A 25981-nucleotide genomic window follows, 5' to 3' on the forward strand; every position below is an offset into this window, starting at 1 on the left:
AAGGCAATGAATGCCAAGACTAGTCCCCGGAGTCCCCGGCAAGACAAAGCGTCAAAGGTGTGCAGACTGGGTGCTTTATCGTGTCCGTTCCCGAAGGGAACTCACGACGGCCGCTAACACCCGGTAAACCCTAGCGGCAGATGCAGCGCCTAACGGTGGGGGTGAGTTGATAAGTCTCACAACCACTGGTACAAGTGCCGAGAACGACCCCATTAGCTGCATCCATGTACCCCTTGTGCCTGGCCACAAGTTCCCAGTTGACTGTGGGTAGCCTGATAATGATCGAAATGTGAAACACCGGGCATTATTTCTATTTCCCTGATCGAGCTTGAGTGCAGCGCAAGTGCGCATGGTTGACTGCGAACGGCAGTCTCCGAAAGCAAAAGTCTTAGTATAGGGCTTGAAAGTGCTACGTAACAGAATAGCAACAATTTCAAAAATTCAAAAACTGGATCTGGATCCAAGCACATTTCAAACGGCTTTGCTCACAGCAAGGCCGGTGAAATTGACTAGGTTGGCTAATGGGGATGGGGTGACAACTAGTGGTGAAGAAAAGTCACACCTGCATACGACATGAGTGGGTTGCTATGCACCCACATACTGAGGCAATAGCAAAGTCAAACTGTAGTGGATCCAAAAGTAGAAATCTGACATGAACTTACTACTCCCTGGCCGTTTTGATGTAATCACTTCCAAGCCCTATTGTGTTGGCCCGGAGTCGCGATATTCTCGGTTTTACCCAGGGTTGCTTGCATTGTCGTCATGGCTACCGTGATGGTGACTGAACTAGACCTGGTCTAGTGAGAAGGCATTCTACTGCCTGGAATTCTGGTGAAGTAAAATAAAGTAGCAACAACAACAACAACAACAACAACAACAACAACAACAACAACAACAACAACAACAACAACAACAACAACAACAACAATGTGAGAATAAAGAATTCAAACAACAACAACAACAACAACAACAACAACAACAACAACAACAACTGTTGTAGAGTGTGCAATGTGGCTAGAGTGCTGGGTCTCGCTGGGTCAGATCAGCAGCTGGTACATGGTGTGTTGGCAGGAGTACAGTAGTCCTGCAGTCGGTACACAGGTCTAGTCACGGTGCCGCAGTGCCGCAGTGCCATGGTCCCAACTCGTGAGTCGCACGTACAGTCACACTCCCCGTCTCACCTTATCCATGGGGAATTACCTGTAGCTCAGAACTAGGGAGTCGTGAAAACTCTTTCACAACTCCCTGCTCAGAACATACACACTTAGTGTATGGAAGTAAACACTTCGTTTATGCCGATCAACAGTTTCGGGGCCCTTTTCGATGAAAAGTCTATTTTTGTGAGTCTAGATGGGTCAGAAAAGTGGCCGGGAGACGGACGCGTCCGAATTAGGGCCGAGTTCTACTGTACACAGACACCCACTTTTTTTCAACAAAAGTAAAAAAAGTACGGTCCTGCAGAACAATTTGCTCACTGTGTATATCCCATTCACTAAAGCGGGATTCGCAGAAGCTTTTTTGCGATGCGACACGCGGTGGGACAGCCGCGAAACCGGGAAATCCCCAAATCGCAGCCATCTCGCAGCCCACGCAACTGCCGGAACTGGGCCATCGCAGAAGTTGAGCTTGGCTCAACTTTTGCGATGCGACAAGCGATTTGGCGTACGGTTTTGACCTTTTCTACAGCAAAGTTGTACAAAGGTTCAAGAGTTGCCTGTAAATTTGTACAAGTTGTACCAAACAGTACGAATACCATGGTGACGTACCCACCTGCATTGAACTTCGCGCCAAATCAGCAAGGCGTTGTCGCATGGCTGACTTCTTCTGTGAATGGTATTTCGCGAGTTCGCATCGCACGCATCCATCGCAAATCGCGTCGCATCGCCCATCGCATCGCAAAAAAAGCTTCTGTGAATCCCGGTTAAAGCATGTCAAACATCCAAAAGCACTAAAGCAAGCTGTGCAGCAGAAATTTAACATTTACAGGCACAAACTGACCTAAAGCAGACTTGAGTATCCAAGCCAACACAGGGTGCACACCCTGTCACTTAGAAAGTCTGGAACACATCCGCATCTGCGGGCCGAACATTTCAAAAACACTTCTTTATTTCAGCACTGCTTCAAAACTAACTAACCATTGAAAATGGCAAATTTTGGTACTTTTTCTGGTATTTTCATGCATTTTGGTGTATGGCTAAAGTAGTTCCTTGCCTGCCATGCCAGATGTATAATTTAAAACAATCACGGTTCACGTGGGACTCAGCTGGAGGCCGAGTTTTCCGCATCCGTAGGAACGCCACCACCCTCTATGCATCAAGGCAGGAACGCCACCACCCTCTATGCATGAAGGCACGGATGCAGCTCCTAAAGCGGTGGGAGGTGAGTAGATCAGATACAGTTTATTATGGTTCTGCCAATTCCAATGCTCTTCGACCTAATTTTCAAGCATTGTCAACCAAGGTCCCCCCCCCCCACACAGTGGACACACACACACACACGTGTGCATACTGAGGTTACGTCACGCAACCTGCTAGCATCACCACACTCCAGTTCAGATTTGCCTTCTCATACCTGCATATACCCCATACTGCCGAGATTGCGGGCGTGATTTTACATTGTTGAGTCTAGAACTTGACAGCGAAAGAAGGGCAAATCAAGCAGCCGTCAAAGCTCAGACACAACCTGACTGTCACTTCAGTGTCCAAAACTAGACAATCAGCCTAGTACTAACACGCAAAGTCCGCCTAGACGGGCCATTGAACCTGACAGTAGCACTACACAAGTGCTCGTGCCTACTGTCAGCCACAGGCAATTTAGGCTATTTGGTATGGATCTGTGTAGTCGAAAATGTCCGCCGCTGGAATATTTACTGGGTTTTCATTTTCAGACAAGAACCCATAATCAAACTTGGAGAAAGAAAGTTACTGAAACAACGTAAGTTTGCCGTACAAAACACTTGGCACTGTTGCTTTCTGGTGTGCTGCTCTAGTACTGCTCAATGAGACCCAATGACACGAGTCAAGTACGACCACCGGACACGGTCTGCAACCGGCCCTAGACCTGCAAACACTGGCATGTGAGCTGGTGCAGGGCACAAATTACTTGACTGACATGCATCGGGTTTCATTGAGCAACCCATGGCCATGGCCCCTGCCGAACAGCTGCACTGCCGCGTCTCTGTATGTGCACCAGCTAGCCTATTACTATTACGGTAATACTAGTGCTGTGCCGTCTAGGTATCGAAGTCACAGGCTACCAAGAATACTACTGACTACAAGTAGTAAGTACACTGTGTGACACTCAGTGGTCATTGAGTCTAAAAATTACAAAAATTAATAACAACACAGAACACACAACCACTACTACCTAAGTAATTAATTCTTACACTGCCCAAAACGGTGCTTTCAGTACTCTCCATTCGCAGCCACAGTCTTCATTGCCACCTTCTCTCAGTGCGGAGAGCACACGCTGACACTTAGCACCACGGACATCTACATGTATAGGAAATAAGAGAATGGGCAAACTGCGAGTTGAGTCGCACCGCTGAATCACGGGTCAGTATTATCGACATTGAACTCAACGCTCAGCCATATAATAAAAATCGCTTTTCTTGCCTACAGTGTAGGGTAACTAACTTACTGTAGTATGCATGTAGGGAACAGAATACTAGTACAAGATGTGGGAAGTGAAAACCAATCTCATTAATAAAGTAGACTCATGTGTTCACTGCACGCCGGATTGCCCTTGAACTTGAAGCTTGGCGGATAATGCGGGCAAAAAACTGTGGCAGAATGTAAGAGTATTATTTTTTCTTGTATGTTTCATGCACGTTTGGTACGGTGGATAAGAAATGGAGCAGAATTCAAGGAAGTGCCTGCCATAAGGTTTGTATCGTTCTGATTTCACTGCTGTTCGAGCACTATATACACGTATATGATTTTGAATTTCGACACTACCACTTGCTCTATGTAATGAGTCCGTCATGTGAACACCACCTTCGGCTCCTGTCCAAGCCTTTACCAATAACTGCACCTTCGTTCCCGTCACTTCAGTTCAGGCACCATTCCATCGGCTTCCAAGTCCACAAATCTTCACCGGAACTTGCTTTCGAAGGAAGAAAACAAAACATTACCAAACAAAGCGTTTACCATCCAATCGACCTCATTGCAGCACAGGCGATACAACATGTACAACGCGGACACATAAAAATTAATAGCCTAGCTGTGACCAGGTGACATCGCTGATCAACCAGGCCGCAAAACTTCAAAAGCAACTAACTACTACTACAACTGTAGTAGTCTTACTACTTCAGCCATCCAGTCACATCTGCATCTGGCCAACTCTGCTCACCCGTCTGTGCCAACTGCCTGGGTGTGGTATGCACGGTACGGAAGCCTTGTTATGTCACTACAAACAGCCTAATGATCGACGTGAAACCCTGAGTTGCAAAACAGCTTCCTCTCCTAATATATCTCGTAAACAAAGTGTTGGCGGTACGACTCTACCTACTAGTCTACGAGTAGTAGTACCGACGTTACTTTCGCCCCGTTTCCTTGCTCCGGAGCTCCGTGATTATTTTTTACTGCGAAATGTTTGCTTGAGTACTGCTGGGTCTACAGTGTGGGTGAAGCAAGCTAGGAGTAGGAGAAGATTGAGGACTTGTAGTACTGTACGACCCTGGAATGGAATAATCCCGGACTTCAGTACGATCTCGTTTGTGTTCAGATTGTCGCCATGATCATCAACTGAGATAGAGGCTCCTCTTTCCAGAGTATTTTGGCTAGCGTGTCTTACTTCAAGAAGAGAAGGGATGTTCAAACTTGTAGAGCACAACTTACTACTGGTACATGTATTCAAATCAGGCATTTTCTTCGACCAACCTGTTTTCTCGACTGATAATGATAAGCACCTGGCCAGCGATATTAGCAGTCACTACTCGTACAACATGTAGTAAGCCGGACCGTCTACAGCCTGCACAGGACACATTGAATACGCTCACAACTTCACAAGACTGAATACGTACACGAAGCAATGCAAGTAGTTACTTGCCAGAGTTTCGTGGTTTGCGAAGGAAACTAACTACATGTACATTGTACTTGAAGCATCGCAGGTATTATACAATCATGTGGCGAAGCAAAGGAGACGGGAGCGATAAACGCAACGCAAGAGGTGTGGCCAGTAGTACATTGTATACCGGTACTTGGTTCGCTAATCAGCGCCTCTGTGTAGATCTACTGCATGCATACATGTAGGGTGGATAAGGTTAGCCTGAATAAGGTTACAAGGTTGGATTGATTGGTAGTCGCATCATGCTACAGTCACGGCACAGTACACAGTTCATTTCATGCAAACTCAATCTACTACATGAAGAAGCAATGCAAGTGGTGTCCTTCGTGAACACATCAGCACAACACAGAAAAACAAGGTCGACTCTAGGGGCAATGGCAATGCCGGAGGAAAAGGAAATTCCCAAAGTCAGACATACCTTGCCAGAGTGCTCAACTTCTAATTGAAAGCACAAAAAAGTCAGCATAGCTGACAAAATCACCATAGTCATGCAGGTGACTGACGTCATGACTGGTCGGTGACAAATTCAAGTATTGGTACAAATAATACGAAAAAATACTGCCAGAAATATAAAATCAAATTATCAGTGAAGTCCTCAGACTGCCAAGAAGCCAAGCTCAGCGAACATACTGAGATTGCTCATACTCAAACTGTTAGAACTATTACTTACAATTCTACTAGAATCCAAACCATGCACACATGCCAATTCTCGACTATCAGGGGCAGTACTTCAGAGCAAGCAGTTCGTACACACATGTACGTGTAGTGGTCACTCCTTCACCTCAGTTACCAAACACATAATTATACTGGTGGAGGGATTCGGAAGTACACTCGATATATTATTATTATCTACTCTGTATCAGACATTTCTCCACCATTTCCTTGCATGCGGCCTGCGTGACTGTACAAGTTATCACGACACCGCATGTGCAAGTTCAGGACTCTGGCTGCCGGGCGGTTACACTGCCGTCTCACCCGAGTCAGCGTCTGTCTGCACATCCTGAATATTCAAGTAGATGCGCTTGCTGGTGAATCGACTGGCACCATCCTCCTTCCAGCACGCGCTGATCAAGCGATGAACAATGGCCAGGGTCTGTGCAGGCAATGATCAGCACCAAGAACACGTAGCACAAGATTATTTCAGCACTGTACATGTATTGGATGAGCTTGAAACGCTGTACGAAGACTGGAAGCGCCATTGCAACGTGCTGAGCTTGAAATTAATTTCACCGCACTAATTTATCTGTGCCTTTCAACCCTGTGCTAAAAATAACTGATACATTCATTCGACAGGCTAGGAATGCCATAAATATGTCATGTAACATAATGTTCACACCGAATCCTAATTGCCTCTCATACACTGTTCATGAACTAACATGCCCTGCCAATGTTTTCAGATACACAAGAACTATGACAGTGTTAAGTCATGTTAAAAGCAACTTCAACTTCACCGGCCGTTTCGTTATCATTTTAACTGACATGGCAACGGATCTCAAGTAACATGCAATAGTGAAGACGTATCCATACTAACATGATGCGTCAGTGTTTTGAAATACACGAGAAACTTGACACTACTGCATGCTGGTTCATTCAAGCTAGGCGACAGCAGTCTTGTTTCAAACTCACATCATCCATTCGCCATCGACTGGGCAGCGGTGGCCTGGCCTTATCAATGCACACAGTGCGATGCATGTCCTCTAGCGTGGGATCAGCCGGCACACGATGAGAGTAGGGTAGAATATAGCACGGTGTCTCGCCTGACAGACACAGTTCATAACAAATTCAACAACAAAAAACCAAGGGTTAATGGCAGCTGCCTTTGGAATGGGTTCCATTGCAAAAGTACAGCCCTAGTTTTAATCGGGTATATCGAGAAGAACAGATAGACGCAGGATGAGCATAGCGAAGTAAAATCTTCTACTTAAAAAAAAGTGCAGGGGTTCATGATCACTGCCACAAGACCAGGAGCCCACCACTGTACACTTATTTGTTCAGGACAATCATGGTGGAGGACATAGCATGCGTACAATAACACATGCACTAGTATTTTGCACACACACACACGCTCACTCACACACACACACACGCGCGCGCACACACGCGTGTACGCATACACACGCACAGACGCTAGCATGCGCACATGTTTACACACACACACACACACACACACTCAAACACACACATGTACACACATGTACGCACACACACATTTACGCGTGCACACACACACATGTACACATTGTCATCATCATCGTCACCATCATAACTTACCGGCTGGCTGGCAGCACACCTGCGCAATCTCCCACATAATCAAGGCGACGGAGTAGACATCGGCCATCAAAAACTGTTCAAAAGAGCCGAGTTTGATGGTTTCACTCAGCACTTCCGGTGCCATATAGCGTGTTGATCCAGCCTAAACAGACAGGTAGGGTAAAATCCAGCATGCACATTCTCACATTCATGAGGTTCAAGTGTACAATGTTCTCTCATTATTCTCTCATCAAACCAGCCACATACATACCTTCAGATCTTGCACATCAACATAGTGCATGCCATTTGTCTTCCTGTCCTGACTGATGGCCAGTGACAAGTCGGAAATGCAGCACGTCCCGTCGCGCTTCACCAAGATGTTCTTGCTCTTCAGGTTGCGATGCGCAATGGGCGGCTTGCAGCCGAAAGCGCGGTCCTTCGCAGAGCAGTGGAGATACGACAGGCCAGTGGCTATGGAGGAGATCATCCGTTGCATGTCCGATAGTCCAAGCTCGTCCGCCGGCATGTTGGGAGCAGAGCGGCACGAGAGAAAGTCGAACAGTGAGCCATGCGGATGATACGCCAAGAACATCCACGGGTGAACGGTGTTACCAGCACACAGGTGGCCATTGTCATGAAACTCAACAATGTTCTCATGATGCAGGATGTACGTGCTGAAATGATGAATTTCTTGCTCAAACAGCTTTTCTGCGGCTGTTTTGAAGACCTTAACAGCTACTTGGTCTCCTCTCCACACACTAAGATACCAGTCAAACTGTCGGCCGCGTGCAATCTGATGGCCAAGGTCAATATCGAACCTAAGGTTTGCCAGCGTATTCAGGTTCGCCGTTTTATCATCTACTCTCTGCTCCGCGCATTCAGGTGGCGGTTTGGGCAGCCTGGAACGAGCCAGTCTGGTGACGGCTTTCTTGAAGCATGCTGGCTTTTGAGTGCACAGCATCAACGTCAATCCAGTAAGTGCTATGATGAGGCAGGTGAGGAGAACCAAGACTATGATGAGCTGCACTTCTGATATCCCACCATCCAGCTGACTGGCGGTCACTATTTCGCCTTGCCCTAGAACAAGAACACGGGCAGCAAAGCAGAAGAGCAGAACATCGACCAACGAATGCCACTGATCACAGTGATGCAGCACTTCAGTCAAACTGGCATTCAGTCGTGTTTCCATGCCGACTGATACAGGCTGATGTGCCTTTACATGGCAAACTCTCTGCTCTCTCTCTCTCTCTCTCTCTCTCTCTCTCTCTCTCTCTCTCTCTCTCCCTCTCTCTCTCTCTTAATCTCTCTCTCTCTCTCTCCCTCTCTCTCTCTCTCTTACTCTCTCTCTCTCTCTCTCTCTCTCTCTCTCTCTCTCTCTCTCTCTCTCTCTCTCTCCTCTCTCTTTCTCTCTCTCTCTCTCTCTCTCTCTCTCTCTCTCTTTCTCTCTTTCTCTCTCTCTCTCTCTCTCTCTCTCTCTCTCTCTCTCTCTCTCTCTCTCTCTCTCTCTCTCTCTCTCTCTCTCTCTCTCTCTCTCTCTCTCTCTCTCTCTCTCTCTCTCTCTCTCTCTCTCTCTCTCTCTCTCTCTGTGTGTGTGTGTGTGTGTCTGTGTGTGTGTGTGTCTGTGTGTGTGTGTGTCTGTGTGTGTGTGTCTGTGTGTGTGTGTGTGTGTGTGTGTGTGTCTGTGTGTGTATGTGTGTGTGTGTGTGTGTGTGTGTGTGTGTGTGTGTGTGTGTGTGTGTCTGTGTGTGTGTGTGTGTGTGTGTGTGTGTGTGTGTGTGTGTGTGTGTGTGTGTGTCTGTGTGTGTGTGTGTGTGTGTGTGTGTGTCTGTGTGTGTGTGTATGTGTGTATGTGTGTGTGTGTGTGTGTGTGTGTATGTGTGTGTGTGTGTGTGTGTGTGTGTGTGTGTGTGTGTGTGTGTGTGTGTGTGTGTGTGTGTGTGTTGCCATGACAGTGAACTCAGCTGTTTTAAAATACCAAACATTGCCACATTCGAAAAGCTTACCGCTCATGGGGATGCCGGGCATGTTTATGGAGCTGCTTATGGGGATGTTTATGGAGCTGCTTGTGGGGATGTTTATGGAGCTGCTTGTGGGGATGTTTGTGGTCGTAGGTATTGTCGTCGGAGATATTGAGGTCGTAGGTATTGTCGTCGGAAGTATTGTGGTCGTAGGTATTATGGTCGTAGGTATTGTGGTCGGAGGTATTGTTGTTACAACAGGTCCACAATCGTAGCGGTTTATCGCTAGTGCTTTCTCTAATCCTGTGCAACTGCCTGTGGCAACTCCAGGTTGGATTGCATTGCAGCAGATGGGCTGAGCCTGCAGCAGCGGCAGCTTACACTTCTCCACTGCCACGTTCGATGTGTTTTTGAAGCATCCGGAATAGTAGCGCAAACGCGGGTACTCATCTTTGGCGAGGATGCAGACCTCGTCTTGTGCACACCGCATCCTCTTCACAAACACGCCGAAGCAGGGAAGCGTGCCAGTCTCTTGAAAGATACAACTGTCACAGGCAATGCAGTTGTAACCCACCTTCGGTACTGGCGGGCTGGTTACCGTGGGGACTACTAAAGGGCTGGATGTAGACTTGCTGGTAGACTGAGCTCCCACGTGTATGTGTGGCTGCACAAGTACCAAGATGGCAGCCACCAGCAACACTACAAAGACTAAGTACATTGGACATTGTGATGGGCCGGACCTGCACCCTGTCACCATGGTCACACTAACCATGATCATCGGGCCTACCTACATACTACATGTACATGACTACAGTACTGTGCTGTAGAACACCACGACTAACTGTTACTTGCTCTCCTCGCCTTCTGCTTTGCCGGGCGGTACGGTGCAGACTAGAGACGGGTGGTCACAGTCAGTGCAGCGGTTAGCTCTGCTGCTGCTCCGAGCCCACCTCCACAACAGGTGCTTCCTGGTCCTGCACAATATCAATACTCAACCACTTCGACAATTCTCGACCACTTCGACAATGCTCGACCACTTGATCACTTCAACAATGTTCTGCAACTAGCTAACTTGTCGATAATGTTCTGCGCCCGTCCAAGGATTACCCACACAACACGGAACAATAATTCCGCAACTGCACTAATACAGTATAGTATTTTGTTCGTACACTGAAGTACCGGTGCAAGTGCAAGACAGTAGTAGTTTATACTGACCGTAGACACTGCAAGTGATTCGCACCGCACACGGACTTTCCACTGTTCCGTCACCTAGTAGTAGATCTACTAGCCAATGCCGTATCTGTGCGGTTCAGGTTCCGGCGACGTCTTCCATTCAGCCGACCAAGACACCGCCTTGTTTTCTCCACCAACGCGACGATCTTCTACAAGCCTGGGCTTAGTCACTCTGCACTTAGGACGGTTGCAAAGGACAGTAACGCGGCTCGGCACTGCATCACGGCACTACCCAGCCCGCGGTTCGCAAGGATCTACAGGAGCTGAAAGAAGTCCACACGAGATCACCCACCGTGTACGATGTCGGTAAGTAGACCTACGGCGCGTGTCGATATCGATGTCAACTGACGCGTGAACGTAACTGTTGATGGAGTACCGGTATACAATGACTAATGCCGGACCTGCTGCACTGACCTAATACTAGATCATGGTAGATCTACCTCCAGCTCCCTGATCTGTAGCTGCAGCTGGCCACCTCTGCACGCACATAACCATGATATTAAACGCGGCAGGGACGTGACGGGATCGATCTCCGTGCATGACAGTCAGGCCATTGAAACAACATTGATCTTGGTGATCAAGGTGCCAGTCGGCCACCAAGGCAAGAGTGGCAAGACTGCAAGAGTAAAAATGAGCTCTCGGAGCTTACGCTTGCCTCTTGCCCGGGCTGAGTCAGTCTTGGTGGCATGACATGACATCGACAGCGCTCTAGCCAAGTAACATAGTTAGCATGGTTAGGGACTTGCCAGATCTAGTAGATGCACACCGCCGTCCTCACACACGTGCGGTTGATCAAGCTTAGGTTTTATGGTCTTCGATTCGAACAGGCCAAGTCACATGTTAAGGTGGCAGTCTGGGTTCGCGGCCCGACCGCATGAACACAGCCGTAACTTCCATAATAATTGATGAATTTTGCTCAAATCTTGACCACATACCCAGTGTATTTCACTAAGTCCAATGAAGTATAAATCAAGCTCACACATGGGAATCCGCAGACACAATAGTCAAATCTGCGATTATGCCGTACCACCAATACCTTAGACGCAATATGCAAACGCAGAAAGAAGCTGGGTAGAAACTGAGTGCTCCACAGGATTTCCTTCACATATACCTAGGTGCTAAGTGGAGCGGAATTTTGAAATCATATTCAGAACAAAGTACTCAAGCTGTCAAACAAAAATCATGCAATCGCGCAAAATTTAGGTCCTCGATCAGTAGCACTTTACTCAAAGCTACTAGACAAATATAAAAATCCATGACACTTAGCACCTTGATAAATGCTCACAGTTTCCAAAAATGTATGGTTTATGGGGTCTGTGACTTACAGGTTCTTTGCTACGCTGTCTAAGAGGTACGGGACTCAGTGGAAAATGGAGAAAAAAGTGCTCTGTGCAAGTACAGATGGAGGTATGTCTGTCCAACTAGAACTTACTAGAACTTAGTCGAAGCCACCAGCTTCATATGTCAAACCTTCTTCCTCTTGCTGCTCATCCTGGATGCCCTTCCTGACCCTCCTTCGCTTCTTTCGTGACCTCTTCCCTTCTTCTGACTTCTTTCTGGCAGCATGTGCCTGTCTCTCACGGTCTAGCAGCTTGATGAGACGTGTCGTATGGTGTCCAGTAGGGAGGCCCATCTCGTCCAGAACGCGTTTCACTGCCACACCTCCATCATTGAACCAGGCCACGGCCAGGTAGACGCACATCTGGACAGTGGGAGCGGATGCAAAGCCTGTCTTTGGACACAACTGCCACACGAGTCCATTGAACGCTTCGTTGCGATTCTGCGTAGCACCCTTCTGGCAGCGCTCGAGCAAACTCCGGTCGGACAACCGAATGTAGACCGGCTTCAGTTCCTTCCATACTGCCTCTGGCAGGATATTGTGGTGGGCGTAGACATCACCACCTGCCTGTTGCTGCTGCCATCTACACCAGCTGTTAATTCCAGGCGGACAATACTGGTGCTGAGGTTTACTGTCGCTGGATGCACGATGCATGAGGGATGCCCATATGGCCCTGGCCATGGCTTGCAAGTCTCCGCTGTTGTTCCGCACAGCCATGCCATAGTAGGCTTGCAGCTTGTCGATCATGGCATCCGTGAGGCGACCACGTCCGCCTATAGTGCGCCCATCAGCAAGCTTCTTGCCCGTAAGGTTTTTCTTCAGCTTTCTTAGGCTGGTACCGATGCGTTTTTGAACGTGGCCGACACATTCCTCCTTGACTACAGGCACCTCGGGCCCATACGGACAAGCGTCACGCACAGCCTTAAAACTCTTGGTATCTCCATCACCAATGTAGGTGGTGTACCTCAGCTTGCGGCTCTCAAAGGACCTGGCCCACAGAGTCTTGGCGGCTGCACTCTCCATGGCAGGAGCTGATACAGTGGTGTTGACTGAGCAATCGTGTTCGGCAATCTGTCGATCATAGTCATCTTTGGTTAGCTCTCCCTTCTCTTTTCTAGACGCCAAGTGCGTGCACTTGTGGCAAAACTTTGAAAGCACTTCGCAGTCCACCACTTTGCCGACATCATATGCAATTATAGTGAAGGCTCCGAAGAGCGATGCGAATCCTCGGCGCATCCAGGTACCGTCATAGGAAGCAGCGATATCGCTACCCCCATCTGCTGCGGACACTGCTTTCTCAGCTGCCTCAGTCATGCTACGCTCAGCGACGCTCTTGGACGCGGAATGCAGGCCTTTAGCATGGCTGTAAAATGTCGACCGACTCATAGGTGATGGCATATTCAGTGCACCCGCCAGCTTTACCATTGATTGACGTCCACGGCCAATCAGTCGCATTCCGAATACTGCTCGTCTGTTCACCTCCCAGACCCGATTGAACTTCTTGGACATAAATTCGCTTGCTATGTCGCCGCAGTTAACACAGGAAAGCTCCAGGCATGATGCAAGGCCTCCCCGTTGCGATTCGCTGATCGTGACTGCGCCATTACAGCCACTGCAACAAACTGCAGCTGACAAAAGCTGCTGAAGGCACTCGAGATCAATCAGGCGAAATCCATGCGCCCCTTCCTCACACTCTTCATCCAAGTCACTGTCGGAGGAACTGCTGTCGACTTCACCGCCACTTCCATCACTATCGCTGCTTGAAGACGTGGCTTCAGCTGACACTTCAAGGTCGTCATCAGACAGTGGCAAGTCAGGAATTTGTTCTGCAGGCGAAATTTTACCAGAGGGAGCCTTCGGCGCCTGAGACACTCCATAGAACGTTCTTTTCCTTTTCTTAGATCGTCCGGGCTTTCCCTTGGCTCTAGACTTCCCCATAGTAGCCAACGAAGGGGTTAGCTCCAAGAAACAATTACTCCAAAACAATTACTCCAAAAGTTTCAACAGCAGAGCGATCAGCTGAGATCATGAGAGTCGAAATTTGAATTTTTTTGAATTTGCGCATGCGCAAAAGTTATCTTGGTTGCCATGGTGACAAACATCGTGCGCGGCTGTCAGTCTGCAGCGCAGAGGAGTACAAGGAGTCGCTCCAGAAAATTTTAATGAAATCGCTCAAAGATTGACGGTAAAAATCGGAATAGTGTGCAAACCTAAATTTTGTAGAAATTTGCTGATATTTCAGTATTTCAAAAACAATTGTGCAGACTTTGCGCGGCTATATCTCCGGAAGGAAGCACCCGATTACGCTCAAATTTTCAGGATAAACCCTTTGGACCATACACAAGACGCTGCCAGTGAAAAAATACAGAAAATCGAAACTTTGTTTTTTGACCCTCTGAACCCAGACTGCCACCTTAACAGACAGTGTCACAGACAGTGTCACAGACAGTGAGTACTGGTACTGCACTGGTACTACTCTAGCTGGATGTCACTCTGACGGATGCAACTAGTCTACCGGTAACTAACTTGTAAGGGCTGGATTGCAGACAGACTCCGAGTCTGTCGACATGTCAGTCCTAGACCAAGTAGACTGGTCAGTCCTAGATCCTACAAGTAGACTGGTCAGTCCTAAATCCTACAAGTAGACTCAAGACTGACAAGAGTACATAATTTCAGTAGCCAATACAGGCCAGTACTGGAAGAAACCACGGGGAGTCCATTATTGCGCGAAGACTTATCCATAGACATGGTAAGGTTGCGCTCACACGACGATTAAAACGTACGAGAAAGGTTGCACGCAGCGCGCGAGAAAAGTGCTAGCCTAGCGCGCTCACACGACATTTTTACGTGTACGATTTTAAAGTACGATCGGGGTACGATGCACACAAATACCGGTACAGTGTATCTGGGAGTAGTGTACCGGTACAGTGTATCTGGGAGTAGTGTAGTGTAGAGAAGTGGAGCGGTCCACTTTTCTCCCCTTTGTTCTCTCTTCCACCGGAGGATGTGGCAAGGGTGCTGCTGCACCGGTGAGTCGGATTGCACACCTCCAGTCGCTGCGTAGGAGGAAGGCGTATTCTTTGCTAGTTGCCCACCTCCGCTACAGGCTGGCTTTCGCCCTGCTGCGTTCGAGCGTCATGATGACTGTGTCTTATGCTAGTACATGTATTACTTAGAGAGTTTACGCTTTACCTGTTTTCAATTTCGAACGTGAGATGTCATGGCCAAAATCGTGCTTCTCACGTTGCAACGTGAGATTTCAACGAGAGGCCCGATTCACGCACGCGCACGGTGAAAAAATCGATTCAACGCACGTTTTCTCTCACGTTCCAAATAGAACAACGTGAAGCGTAAGCTCTCTATCTATTGTCATCGACACCGGCGGCTAGCATCGTTCGACAGGGTCACGCCAATATCCTTTCTGCATACCGGTCTCGCTCGCACTCTCTCTCTCTCTCTCTCTCTCTCTCTCTCTCTCTCTCTCTCTCTCTCTCTCTCTCTCTCTCTCTCTCTCTCTCTCTCTCTCTCTCTCTCTCTCTCTCTCTCTCTCTCTCTCTCTCTCTCTCTGTCTCTGTCTCTGTCTCTCTCTCTCTCTCTCTGTCTCTATAATGTTGTTGTAGAAGTTTAATTAACGTCGCACCACAAACAGGCGGTTTCGCCTCCTTTGATACATACCAGTATGGACGACAGAGGGAATGAGAGAAAGAGAGAGGGGGGGGGGGGGGGAGGGGGGCAGAAATACGGAGAGAGGAAGGGTAGAATAATAAGTGAGTCAACCTCAGGCCCAGTCAGGGCTACACTAAAGCAAAACCGGAATGGGAATACTATAAAATTGCGTAACACGTTTCCTACTCTTCAGTGCGCTATACCACAGAAACACACTAGCCGAAAAGCATTATTTTAAAGTTTATTAGACGGAGCCATGATGCGCTTTTAGCAGGGCACAGAACTGAAGGTGGCTGGACTCTGAAAGGATATCAGGCGGGAGCTGGCTGCTTTCCCAGTGCACGAGGAGCAGACTGTCAAGAGGCGGCTCGTGCGGACACGTATTGTCACATTCTCTCTGTCTGAGGACGCGTCAAGGCTTCCTTCCAATGTCGTCCACTACTGGCACTACTAATGCACTGCACTGCCACACCCAGATTCCGACAGTACAGACTACAGCGTTGGTTGGTCAACTACTTCCCAAGTTCCAGGTTCCTTTCAGACAACGGTGACAGATCAGACAGCATTCTGTGGCTTTTTCTTGTCATTGGTTAGAGGCAGTCTTGACTACAAGCAGCTGACTGGTTCAACGACGAAAATGATATCCAGCAGTGCGCCGATAGTATAGCTTGCGCAGCAAGTAAGGTCAGGTAGACACCAGAGAGCAGCCCTACACATACGGACGGTATGCGTAGGGCTGCTCTGGTGGACACTGTATCTTTGCTCCGGACCGGAAGCTACTACTCAGGTATTCCGTTCACTTATTCCGTTCAGTGTGAGAGCACCGTTCAGAGTACACATACCGCTTAGTCTAGCAGCTGGCAGTAGACATGAGCGCAAAAGCCATGACTCAGGAGATCAACTGCTACTACTAGTACTGTAGTACGCGTAGTAGTAAACACGTTGAAGCCACAGACGGCTTGGCCGTGTCTGTACAAAATACCCCCACGTATACACCGGCCTGCCGTCATCAACTCATTACAACATTACAATACGTATGCAGTCGCTTGCCATCAGATTTTCTCCAATGAACACAGTATCGTCGAGCGGCCAGTGAAGTCCGCGCAGCTCTCCGTATCTGTTGGCAGTTGTTGGAAATACCGTTATCATACGCCATCATCCAAGCAGAACGCCGTTTCATGCGAGGTTGGGTGGCATCGCACGCTAGACTAGTCTAGCTCCGAGGATCTACCCCTGAGCGCATGGCAGCAGGCCACAGATACGCGCTAGTAGGCCTGCAACCGCTAATCTTACACTAACACTGAGACTCGGTAGAACTACTATTGCCAGCACGCCTCCTATTCCTAACGTTAGAAGAGCGGCTGACCGTCCCTACGCCGACTTACACTTACCTTTACTAGGTTTAGTCATTGTCGCGCACTCCCTCCCCGGTTGTGTGTGTATTGTGCATGGAGGTAGCAGAACTAGAAGACATATCTTTCCTCCGCTCTGGTTTCCCAAGCTTGGGTGGGCATTGCGCATACAGCATTAGCAATAGTAGAAGTAGTAGCTGAGTTTCGAGAGAAGCTTTCGGACTCCTGCAATTCTACGGACGACGGGCGCAAATCACCGCTGACTGTGCAAGAAGAACGTCCGAGTCGATTTCGGAAAGATCGTGAACTGTCGTTGGTGACGCCGAGCAAGCAGCATTACATTTTGTTGAATCTAGGCCTGTACTGGGCTTAGGACATAGATGTGACGCGGCGTATGGAGTACTGGATCTTGAATGAGCGTGACACTGGCAAACGTGCATGTTCCTCCCGCAGCAGGGTAGCCTCGACGGAGTTTGCGGTAACGAGTGCAAAGACGTGCGTGTACAACATCTAAAACGTACGTTGATTCATTGTTGACCAGGTGATGGTGTGACTTTGCTGATATCCGACGTCAGCCATCGCTCGCTGCATTCACACTAATACTATAGTCGATTGGGAAAGACTTCTGGATTCGAAGGTTGCACTTTACAGTCCGCGATCAGAGGATTTGTCGCCATTCTCATCATGGCGCTCGCCAGTGACACCTCGATGAGAAGCGCCTATGTGCGGAGTAACCATTGCCATTGGCGATTGGTGCTACTGGCTGGCTGCTTGACTTGCGCCACTCTCTTCTATAACAACTGCTGCGTGCAAGCAGAGCAAGGAGTGGTGATGCTTCCAACGTGCGACACTTGTGATCCAAATATGCCATGCGCAGGACCCGATCTCAGAACATGTCCTTGCTTTCCGGGTGAGCGACAAATACTTACATTCTACTATCACAGAGTGCAGGGCACCGGTATGGTCAGATGCTACTTTTTTGGATGTTTTCCCAACAACTCCACAATGTCTTCCCGCTGCGACGAATTTTACGCAAAGTGCTGTGATATTGGTGGAGACAGCAACTGCTCCTCTTGGACTAAATCCATTTTGGCCAAAGACAGTGAAGGATTGCGTCCATTGGACAATGAGATTGTATCAAAATACAGAGGACCTAACCGAACGTGCTGGAGACATACCATGCCTACTACCATGCCAACTACCATGCCAACTACCTTTACCATGCCAACTAACCTTACCGTGCCAACTACCGTGCCAACGTCCGTGCTGACAACATCACCTCTTGAAGGGTCCGCGACAACAGCCACATCATATCTCGAAGGCTCAACAACGACGCCGTCACCACCACCAGCAATAGAAACGCCACCTCTTCTAGTCACCACAACTCACCCAGTGGAAGGAGCGCAAAAAGGTAGGTCATATGCATGTGTGTGTTCACCTCATTGACCTCACTCCTCAAGTTCTCCTTTCCTTTGTCCGTTTGGCTTATGCAAAGGCTAGCCAAGCTTGCTTAGTGATGCCAGCGCGAACAAGCTTTCAATGATGTGCATGGGTATGGGCAGCCCTGTGACAGTACATGCACTTGTACATGGTGCAAGGCACTTATATGGTACTCGTGTGTAGGGATATCAATTTGTATGGTACTCGTGTGTAGGGATATCAATTTGTATGATACTCGTGTGTAGGGATATCAATTTGTATGATACTCGTGTGTAGGGATATCAATTTTTTCCAGTGTTTCAAGCCTCTTGTACGGGCAAAAATCATCTTTGTCAATGATATACATCTTTGTCAATGATATACATCTTTGTCAATGATATACATCGCAACTAAAATCCAAAACAATTTTAAAATGTAAAGAACTCAAAGCAAATGAAAAAAACTCAAAGCAAATGAAAAGAACCCAAAGCAAATGAAAAGAACCCAACCAGTTAAAGAAAAGAACCCAACCAGCCGCACACGGAGCACACAAGAGGCAACCGCATAAATAAGTAAACTTCCTCAAAAAACGTTTCAATAAAATCCATAAATTTAGACCGGAACTTGAGCCTCTGACACAGCTAGTGCAGCAGACGAAGCACTAGCCTCCAGAACCACGGGACGTCCGAACAGCTTCCTGCAACCTCGGAGACACATACAAGACCTAAGTAAGGGATATCAATGCTGTCTGGATGGGGGGGGGGGCGCACCCCCCCCCCCCCCCCTGTACAGTTACTGCGCACTCCCCTGAATATCACCCGGAGTGAGCTAACACGCAGGTAGCCAATACAAAGAGTACAAAAAACCGCCAGAGTGTGCAACTTCCGCATACCCTTCAGGCTTCTGTCCCTACGGAATTTCAAGTTGATGTAATTTTTATGACTCAATGCTCCTGGCACCAGTCATTCACGTCATTTGTACGGGGTGTCAACGCATCACACGAGTTTCCTTGAACTAGTTTGAACAGGATCAAATGGGGTTTTGTCCACCACAGGTTCAGGATACGTCTGATACTTCCATGTAATATTGCAGTGTGCATCACATCATAAAAATGATGTCAAGTTGAAATTCTGTCGGGACGGCACCGATAGTCGAGCTGCACAGTCTTGGGCGGTTATCCACGTATTGGCATCCATTTAGCAGGCCTTCAAATTATATCAATCTTTAAGCCCTGAATGCCTCCTCACTTATGTTTGAGCACGCTATAAAAATATTCTGATAAGGCCCCTGACGAGAGTGGTAGGAGATTGGTCAGCTTCTGGACGCAGGGACTGGCCTCGCTTCAAAACATGTCGGGCTGAACTTTTGGTCCTGCAGGTGCAAGTGATTCTGCTAAAAAAATCTTCGACTGTACACACGTGCGAGCATGTGCACACACACACACATAATCTAATGGGACCATTGTGTGTCAAAACTTCAGAACGCCACACACATGGCTGCATGCCGTTTCTGTAAATATGAATCTGTTACCATTTAGCTGGTGTCTGGCCTTGTTGCTGCATTTTGTCCTGCAGATACGTTCAGGTTTCCGTTCATCCCCATCGTCATAGCCATAAGCATGGCAATCTCCGTTGCTACATTCGTTGTTGTCTACTTGACGTGCTCGCGAGGCAGACATGTCAAGCGTGGCATAACGGGCTGGCGTCAGCTACACTACACGTGTAGCTTGAAGAAGAAGCTAGGATTACAGGTGCAACCACTTGATTCTGAAGATCTGAATCAGGACCAGCAGCAGCAGCAGTGCGAGAAAGGCATTTTTGAAGAGATCTCACTTGGCGACCAAATTGGATCTGGCCAGTTTGCTGACTGGCATCGAGGCATTTGGCGCGGACAGATGGTCACGCTGAAACTTTTCAAAGCTACGGCCAGTGATCAGTTTCGCCGCGAGGTGCAGCATTCCAGCACGTACATGATGCGTCACGATAGTATTGCTCTCTATCATGATGCCGGGCAGCGACAATGCTCTACTACTATTACTACTACTTCTACTACTACTAATGATAAAGATGCCACTGCTGCTCGTGCGGAATCTGTCCGCCACAGCTTTCAAGTTCAACCATGGATTATAGTGGAATACCATCCCAATGGGTCTCTGTTCGACTTTCTCTCACGCTACTGCAATCCCGATGTACCGGCCGACGAACGTTTAGGCATTGAAGACATGCGCCAAATGACTCTGTCCGTAGTGGCCGGCTTGACACATCTGCACAGCCACGTGCAGGGCCAGTACTTTGGATGCAAGCCGTCCATTGCACACCGCAACCTGAAGAGTAAAAACATCTTGGTGAAGCAAGATGGAACGTGCTGTATCTCAGACTTGTCGCTGGCCATCAGTCGAGACAACAAAGAAGACGGAGAGCACTATGTGAATGAGGCCAGTCTGATGGTGGGTGACCTCTGTCCTCTCTCTCTCTCTCTCTCTCTCTCTCTCTCTTTCTCTCTCTCTCTCTCTCTCTCTCTCTCTTTCTCTCTCTCTCTCTCTCTCTCTATCTATCTATCTATCTATCTCTATCTCTCTCCCTTTCCCTCTCTCCCTCCCTCTCTCTCTCTCTCTCTCTCTCTCTCTCTCTCTCTCTCTCTCTCTCTCTCTCTCTCTCTCTCTCTCTCTCTCTCTCTCTCTCTCTCTTTCTCTTCTCTCTCTCTCACACACACACACACACACACACACACACAAAACCACGGTTTTGTTGCAAATCAACTCGTCCAAAAGCTCTTGCATGTACCTACCCATTGATGCAGTGTACGTTGCACATCGTTGATGCAGTGTACGTTGCACACCGCTGATGCAGTGTACGTTGCACACCGTTGATGCAGTGTACGTTGCACACCGTTGATGCAGTGTACGTTGCACACCGTTGATGCAGTGTACGTTGCACACCGTTGATGCAGTGTACGTTGCACACCGTTGATGCAGTGTACGTTGCACAGTGACCGTTGGTCTGAATATGCCTGTACATACTAAATAGCACACGACGTGTCTGCAGGAAATGTTCAACAATTTTGTATTCTGATCGGGAAGAATTCAAAATATCGGCAGAATTTAATGTTCATTGGTTTGAGGGAAAGATGCGAACGGGAAAAGCCTGAAGAAAAAACTGACTGGCCACCACCATGACTTGCACCAGGGACCCTTGCTTCAATGATGGCCAGCGATGCTCTACCACTAAGCTATGGTGTACATATAGTAGTCATCCAAGCAGCGACCGGTCGACATTCATACAGTCAAGTAGAGTGGATTTTGTAACAGAACATTTTCGGTTCCCTTCTCATCAGGAGAAAGTACAGGGAAGAATGGAAAATGTCTAATTCAGCAAAATTACAAAATGTAACAAAATTGGCTCTACTTGCCTGTGTTGATTGCATCGATACTGACACTTCTTTCCAGATTGGATACGCCCTCCAATCTTTTTCTTAAAATTTAAGTTATGTGACACATAACTTTCAGCTCTTCCCCGTAAGCCAAACTGAGTCAAAGGCATACATGAACCTTCTTGTACTGTTGCACTGTTGGAGGGAGTTGTTGCAGCAGCTCTAGAGATGGCTCAATGTGCCTGGGTGTAGATCCGCTATTAGAGAGAAGGTTGATGCATGTGCAGTAGAATGCCGACTATCTGAACGCCAACTGTCCGCTCATTTATCTGAAATGCCGGTTTGCACTGAATATAGGGGACTAAAATCGTGTTTGCTTATCCCCCCCCCCCCCCCATCCACCCAAACCACCATTCAAATGGTGCACGGCTGCACGCGGTTGTATGGCAACAGGGTGGCATCAAAATGGGTCCCCAAAGCATCAATTAAGAGGAGCTGGAGTGTCTAATTCCTGTAGACAGTAGTGCTGGTGAACAGAATTAGCCGTGAATGATGAAAACATGAGGGGACAATGATATGCATGTTTTAGATTGGTGTGTGGCCGCTCCCTTATCCCAACATACTCCTCATCCCAACCCCCTGGAGACAGCCCCATGCATGGAAGGGTGCAGACAACGGGCCGCGTGACTCTACTGTATATGGTCTATTGATCACCGGTCTATGTGACATGTATCTGTAGTCAATTTTGCCAGTTGTACAATACCAGTACTGAGCAATAACATTGGGTTCTTCAGCTGAAATGCTGTCTAAATGATGTTGTGCACCATACATTGCCCGGCCAAACATTTTCCCATGCATTGCCCATGCATTGCCCATGCATTGCCCATGCATTGCACATGCATTGCCCATACATTTGCCCATGCATTGCTCATGCATTGCTCACCATGCATTGCCCATGCATTGCCCATACATTTGCCCATGCATTGCTCATGCATTGCTCATGCATTTGCCCATACATTGCCCATGCCCATGCATTTGCCCATACATTGCACTCTGTTGTTTCTTGCACAGGTTGGTGACGCGAGGTACAAGGCTCCAGAGGTGCTCGACGGCTCCATCAGTCGCTCGTCGTTTGAAGAGTTCCGTGCCGCCGACGTCTACTCGCTTGCCTTGATCATTTGGGAATTGGCGCATGCCTGCTGCCCTGCCAACGGTATGTCAGTACTGGTAGAATATGACTGCTGCTGCTGCTGCTGCTGCTGCTGCTGCTGCTGCTCATAAGATTATGACCAGGACTCCGGCCCGGTTGAAGCGGCCCAGTTAGTCCAGTCATGGCGGACCAATGTTTTGGCCGTCAACGCCTGTGTATTGCTGGCTAGGTCATGTGTACCTGCCACATCATACACAAACTGTATGAAACATGTGTACCTTCCACATCATACACAAACTGTATGAAACATGTGTACCTTCCACATCATACACAAACTGTATGAAAGGCTAGGGTGTGGGGGGACCAATCAAACTCCTCAGTCTGACTGCCGGTCATGCAGGTATGTGTATTATCATCTCCCTGAACCATAACGTTTCATCCAGTAGACTATCCTCTTCCGACCCCCTGTGTTCCTCTCCCGTTGACCTTTCACCTTGGCCGGAAAAACGCAATTCCACTCCCGTGGTAAGTTCTGCGGAAATCACAGTGATCGGCAGAACTCACTGAATTCACACTTTTGCCTGCGGAATTTGAGTTTTCGCCTAGTAATTGTTACTGGGCAGAAAACAGAATATGAAAAGTTGTTTTGCAATGGATCCAGTGAGCATACTGTTCTTGCTGGTGTAGGTGAGCGCAGATCTCTCCAACACTGTTCAGTTGTGATAGAGAGGGATAGCGTGAAAAGTATTCCTACGAGGATGGTGAAAGTCTTGCACCAAACACCGCAGATTTGTCAATGTAGTAGAGAATACTCTGCAGAAAAACCTCATTTTCCCTGCAGAATTTAGATTTTTTGACTGCATGTTTTTTCTCCAAAGACGGTTAGATTGAAGTGCGACATGATCAGTTCGACTCTATCCCAATCACAAACTCTTAGATCATCCTGGAGGACATAGGTGGCGGAGCCCTCCCGGCCCGTCCGGCCATGGGGCCAGACTAACTTTTGCCACCGAAACTTACTTTGTTTGCGGTCTTTTCGGAACCTGCACAGTCCATTCACTTGTCCTTCTTCTTACGCGTAAAAGTGAGAAAACAAAATAGTCAAACGCTCTTGCCAGGGGTCATACTTCTGCCTTCGCGGCATGGCCTTGGCTTTCGTATAAGGAGTTCGAGGACAAGGTGTTTTGTTTCGCCTGCACGGCGGCCGCCAGCAGCAATCAGGTCCTTTACAAGCGCGGGGATTCAATTTCTGTCACCAACGGATTTTGTAACTGGAAAGGTGCCACTATTTCATTCAGAAAACCCGAAGTGTTCCGTCTGCTGTCCACGTCGACGCTGTGCAAGCCGCTTTAGCCCCGAAAAGCTACCCGGATGTAGCTGAGATGATGAATTTCGGACTTTCTTGCGCGCCAGGGTTTGCCAATCCGTGGAAGTGGTGACGACAGCAATGGGAACTTCGCTTTAGTTGACGTGCATGTCTGCTATATTTTTCACGTTATGTAGTACACTGTACAAATCATCGGAAAAGACAAGTGAGGAAATGATTTGCTCTCCACGCTGGAGCTCGCGCTATTCCGCCGACTTTACAAGTGCTGGCTCAAATTCATGTATGTGTGTGTGTGGGGGGGGGGGGGTACTGGCCAGAACAATACCTTCCACCGCCGCTGCATGAGTCCAGTGTAGTTGAGTCAGTGTATACATGTATTGGTAGACAGGCACCGCAGTACACACTGCTCTTACAGATGCAGTCAGTGTAGTTGAGTGTCTATATAATTATGTATTCAGTTACAGATGCAGTCGGTATTCAGTTACAGGTGCAGTCAGTGTAGTTGAGTGTATGTAATATATGTATTCAGTTACAGGTGCAGTCAGTGTAGTTGAGTGTATGTAATATATGTATTCAGTTACAGGTGCAGTCAGTGTAGTTGAGTGTATATAATATATGTATTCAGTTACAGGTGCAGTCAGTGTAGTTGAGTGTATGTAATATATGTATTCAGTTACAGGTGCAGTCAGTGTAGTTGAGTGTATGTAATATGTATTCAGTTACAGGTGCAGTCAGTGTAGTTGAGTGTATATAATATATGTATTCAGTTACAGATGCAGTCAGTGTAGTTGAGTGTATATAATATATGTATTCAGTTACAGGTGCAGTCAGTGTAGTTGAGTGTATATAATATATGTATTCAGTTACAGACTGTGCAGTCAGTGTAGTTGAGTGTATATAATATATGTATTCAGTTACAGGTGCAGTCAGTGTCGGCTGTGCAGTAAATGCAAAACAAATCTCCCTTACTGTAAAGTGCCTAAGATTTAAGCAAAAGGACTGTTTTCGCCCAACGTTTTTCAATCGAAATTTTGCATGTTCAGTACAGTAATAGTTACCATTTTGTTAGAAACGTGAATTGGTCCAGATTCAGAAAACGATTTTACACACTAAAACTAGCCGTTCTACAGCACTTCCACAATCATCATGTTCATGACCATCGTGCAGAGTAGCACGCCACCAGTGCTGTATAGATTAATTTTCACGGTGCGAAAAAGCGAAAAATTCAGCGTTTTGAAGAATTACCGCGGTTGACGTCACGTGTAGCGGCCCGACGCTCATGTCACACTTACTAATCACTATAGGCATGTGCAAGAAAATAAACCTTTCACCACTGGCCTAAACTTCTTTGTTGCATGGTTGTCCATTGCAGTCATCGTCGTAGGGCCAATATAATAAAAACCCTTAACACGGTGAGATACTGTCGTAATTTTACCTCTCCAGCTGGACGATGTCTTGCCAGCAATCAATGTGCAGAGCTGTTTGCGGCGCAAAATTAATGTTCGCAAATACGTTATGCCGTCGGGGGAAATAGTGAAATTTAATCTCTGGTAAAAGCTTTTCAATGTACAGTAACGGCTGCAAGCTATCCAAGAGTTTCAGTACCAAATACAACAATCCTGATAACCGTGTGTGCTTTTCTTCCATTGTAATTTGCTCCATACGCAGGATCAGCCCCAGCATACTCAAAGCCCTATGCCGATAGCATTCCTGAAGTCCCGTCTAGTAAAGACGTCTATGAAGCGGTGTGCATCAGGAAGTGTCGGCCTCCCTTGCCGAAACATTGGCTGGAAAATGAGGTATGTGGAAGACTAGGGCAGGCACACATGTAAACACTGCACATGAACTGCG

General features: G+C 47.7%; 3 protein-coding genes and 1 long non-coding RNA gene across 5 annotated transcripts in view; 2 read left to right on the top strand and 2 right to left on the bottom strand.

Moving 5' to 3' along the window:
• LOC135819807 (TGF-beta receptor type-1-like) overlaps positions 1 to 20961 on the top strand; it is a 31241-nt gene extending 10280 nt beyond the window's left edge. The window contains exon 6 of the mRNA XM_065333091.1: positions 20877 to 20961. The gene's annotated coding sequence lies outside the window, so the exon portion shown is untranslated. The remainder of the gene's footprint in view (positions 1 to 20876) is intronic.
• LOC135806912 (uncharacterized) lies at positions 395 to 3565 on the bottom strand. Its single transcript, XR_010551339.1, has 2 exons — positions 3386 to 3565; positions 395 to 820 (listed from the first exon to the last, which is right to left on the bottom strand). It is a non-coding gene; the product is annotated as an uncharacterized LOC135806912 (long non-coding RNA).
• Positions 5432 to 17034, bottom strand: LOC135819783 (bone morphogenetic protein receptor type-1A-like). Of its 2 annotated transcripts, none has more exons than XM_065333060.1 (5): positions 16905 to 17034; positions 7589 to 8394; positions 7339 to 7480; positions 6694 to 6824; positions 5432 to 6160 (listed from the first exon to the last, which is right to left on the bottom strand). In XM_065333060.1, the coding sequence occupies exons 1-5, from the start codon at positions 17032 to 17034 to the stop codon at positions 6026 to 6028; spliced, it is 1344 nt and encodes a 447-aa protein (XP_065189132.1). In that variant the 3' UTR covers positions 5432 to 6025. The 2 variants fall into 2 exon arrangements, with proteins under 2 accessions (XP_065189132.1, XP_065189127.1); XM_065333055.1 differs by lacking the exon at positions 16905 to 17034 and adding an exon at positions 9321 to 10482.
• On the top strand, positions 17550 to 25966 carry LOC135819800 (bone morphogenetic protein receptor type-1A-like). The gene is made up of 4 exons (XM_065333071.1): positions 17550 to 18276; positions 19859 to 20730; positions 22725 to 22866; positions 25799 to 25966. The coding sequence occupies exons 1-4, from the start codon at positions 17550 to 17552 to the stop codon at positions 25960 to 25962; spliced, it is 1905 nt and encodes a 634-aa protein (XP_065189143.1). The 3' UTR covers positions 25963 to 25966.
• Positions 25967 to 25981: the final 15 nt, after the last annotated feature.

This window comes from Sycon ciliatum, chromosome 1 (genome assembly GCF_964019385.1).
Source record: "Sycon ciliatum chromosome 1, ocSycCili1.1, whole genome shotgun sequence".
NCBI lineage: Eukaryota > Metazoa > Porifera > Calcarea > Leucosolenida > Sycettidae > Sycon > Sycon ciliatum.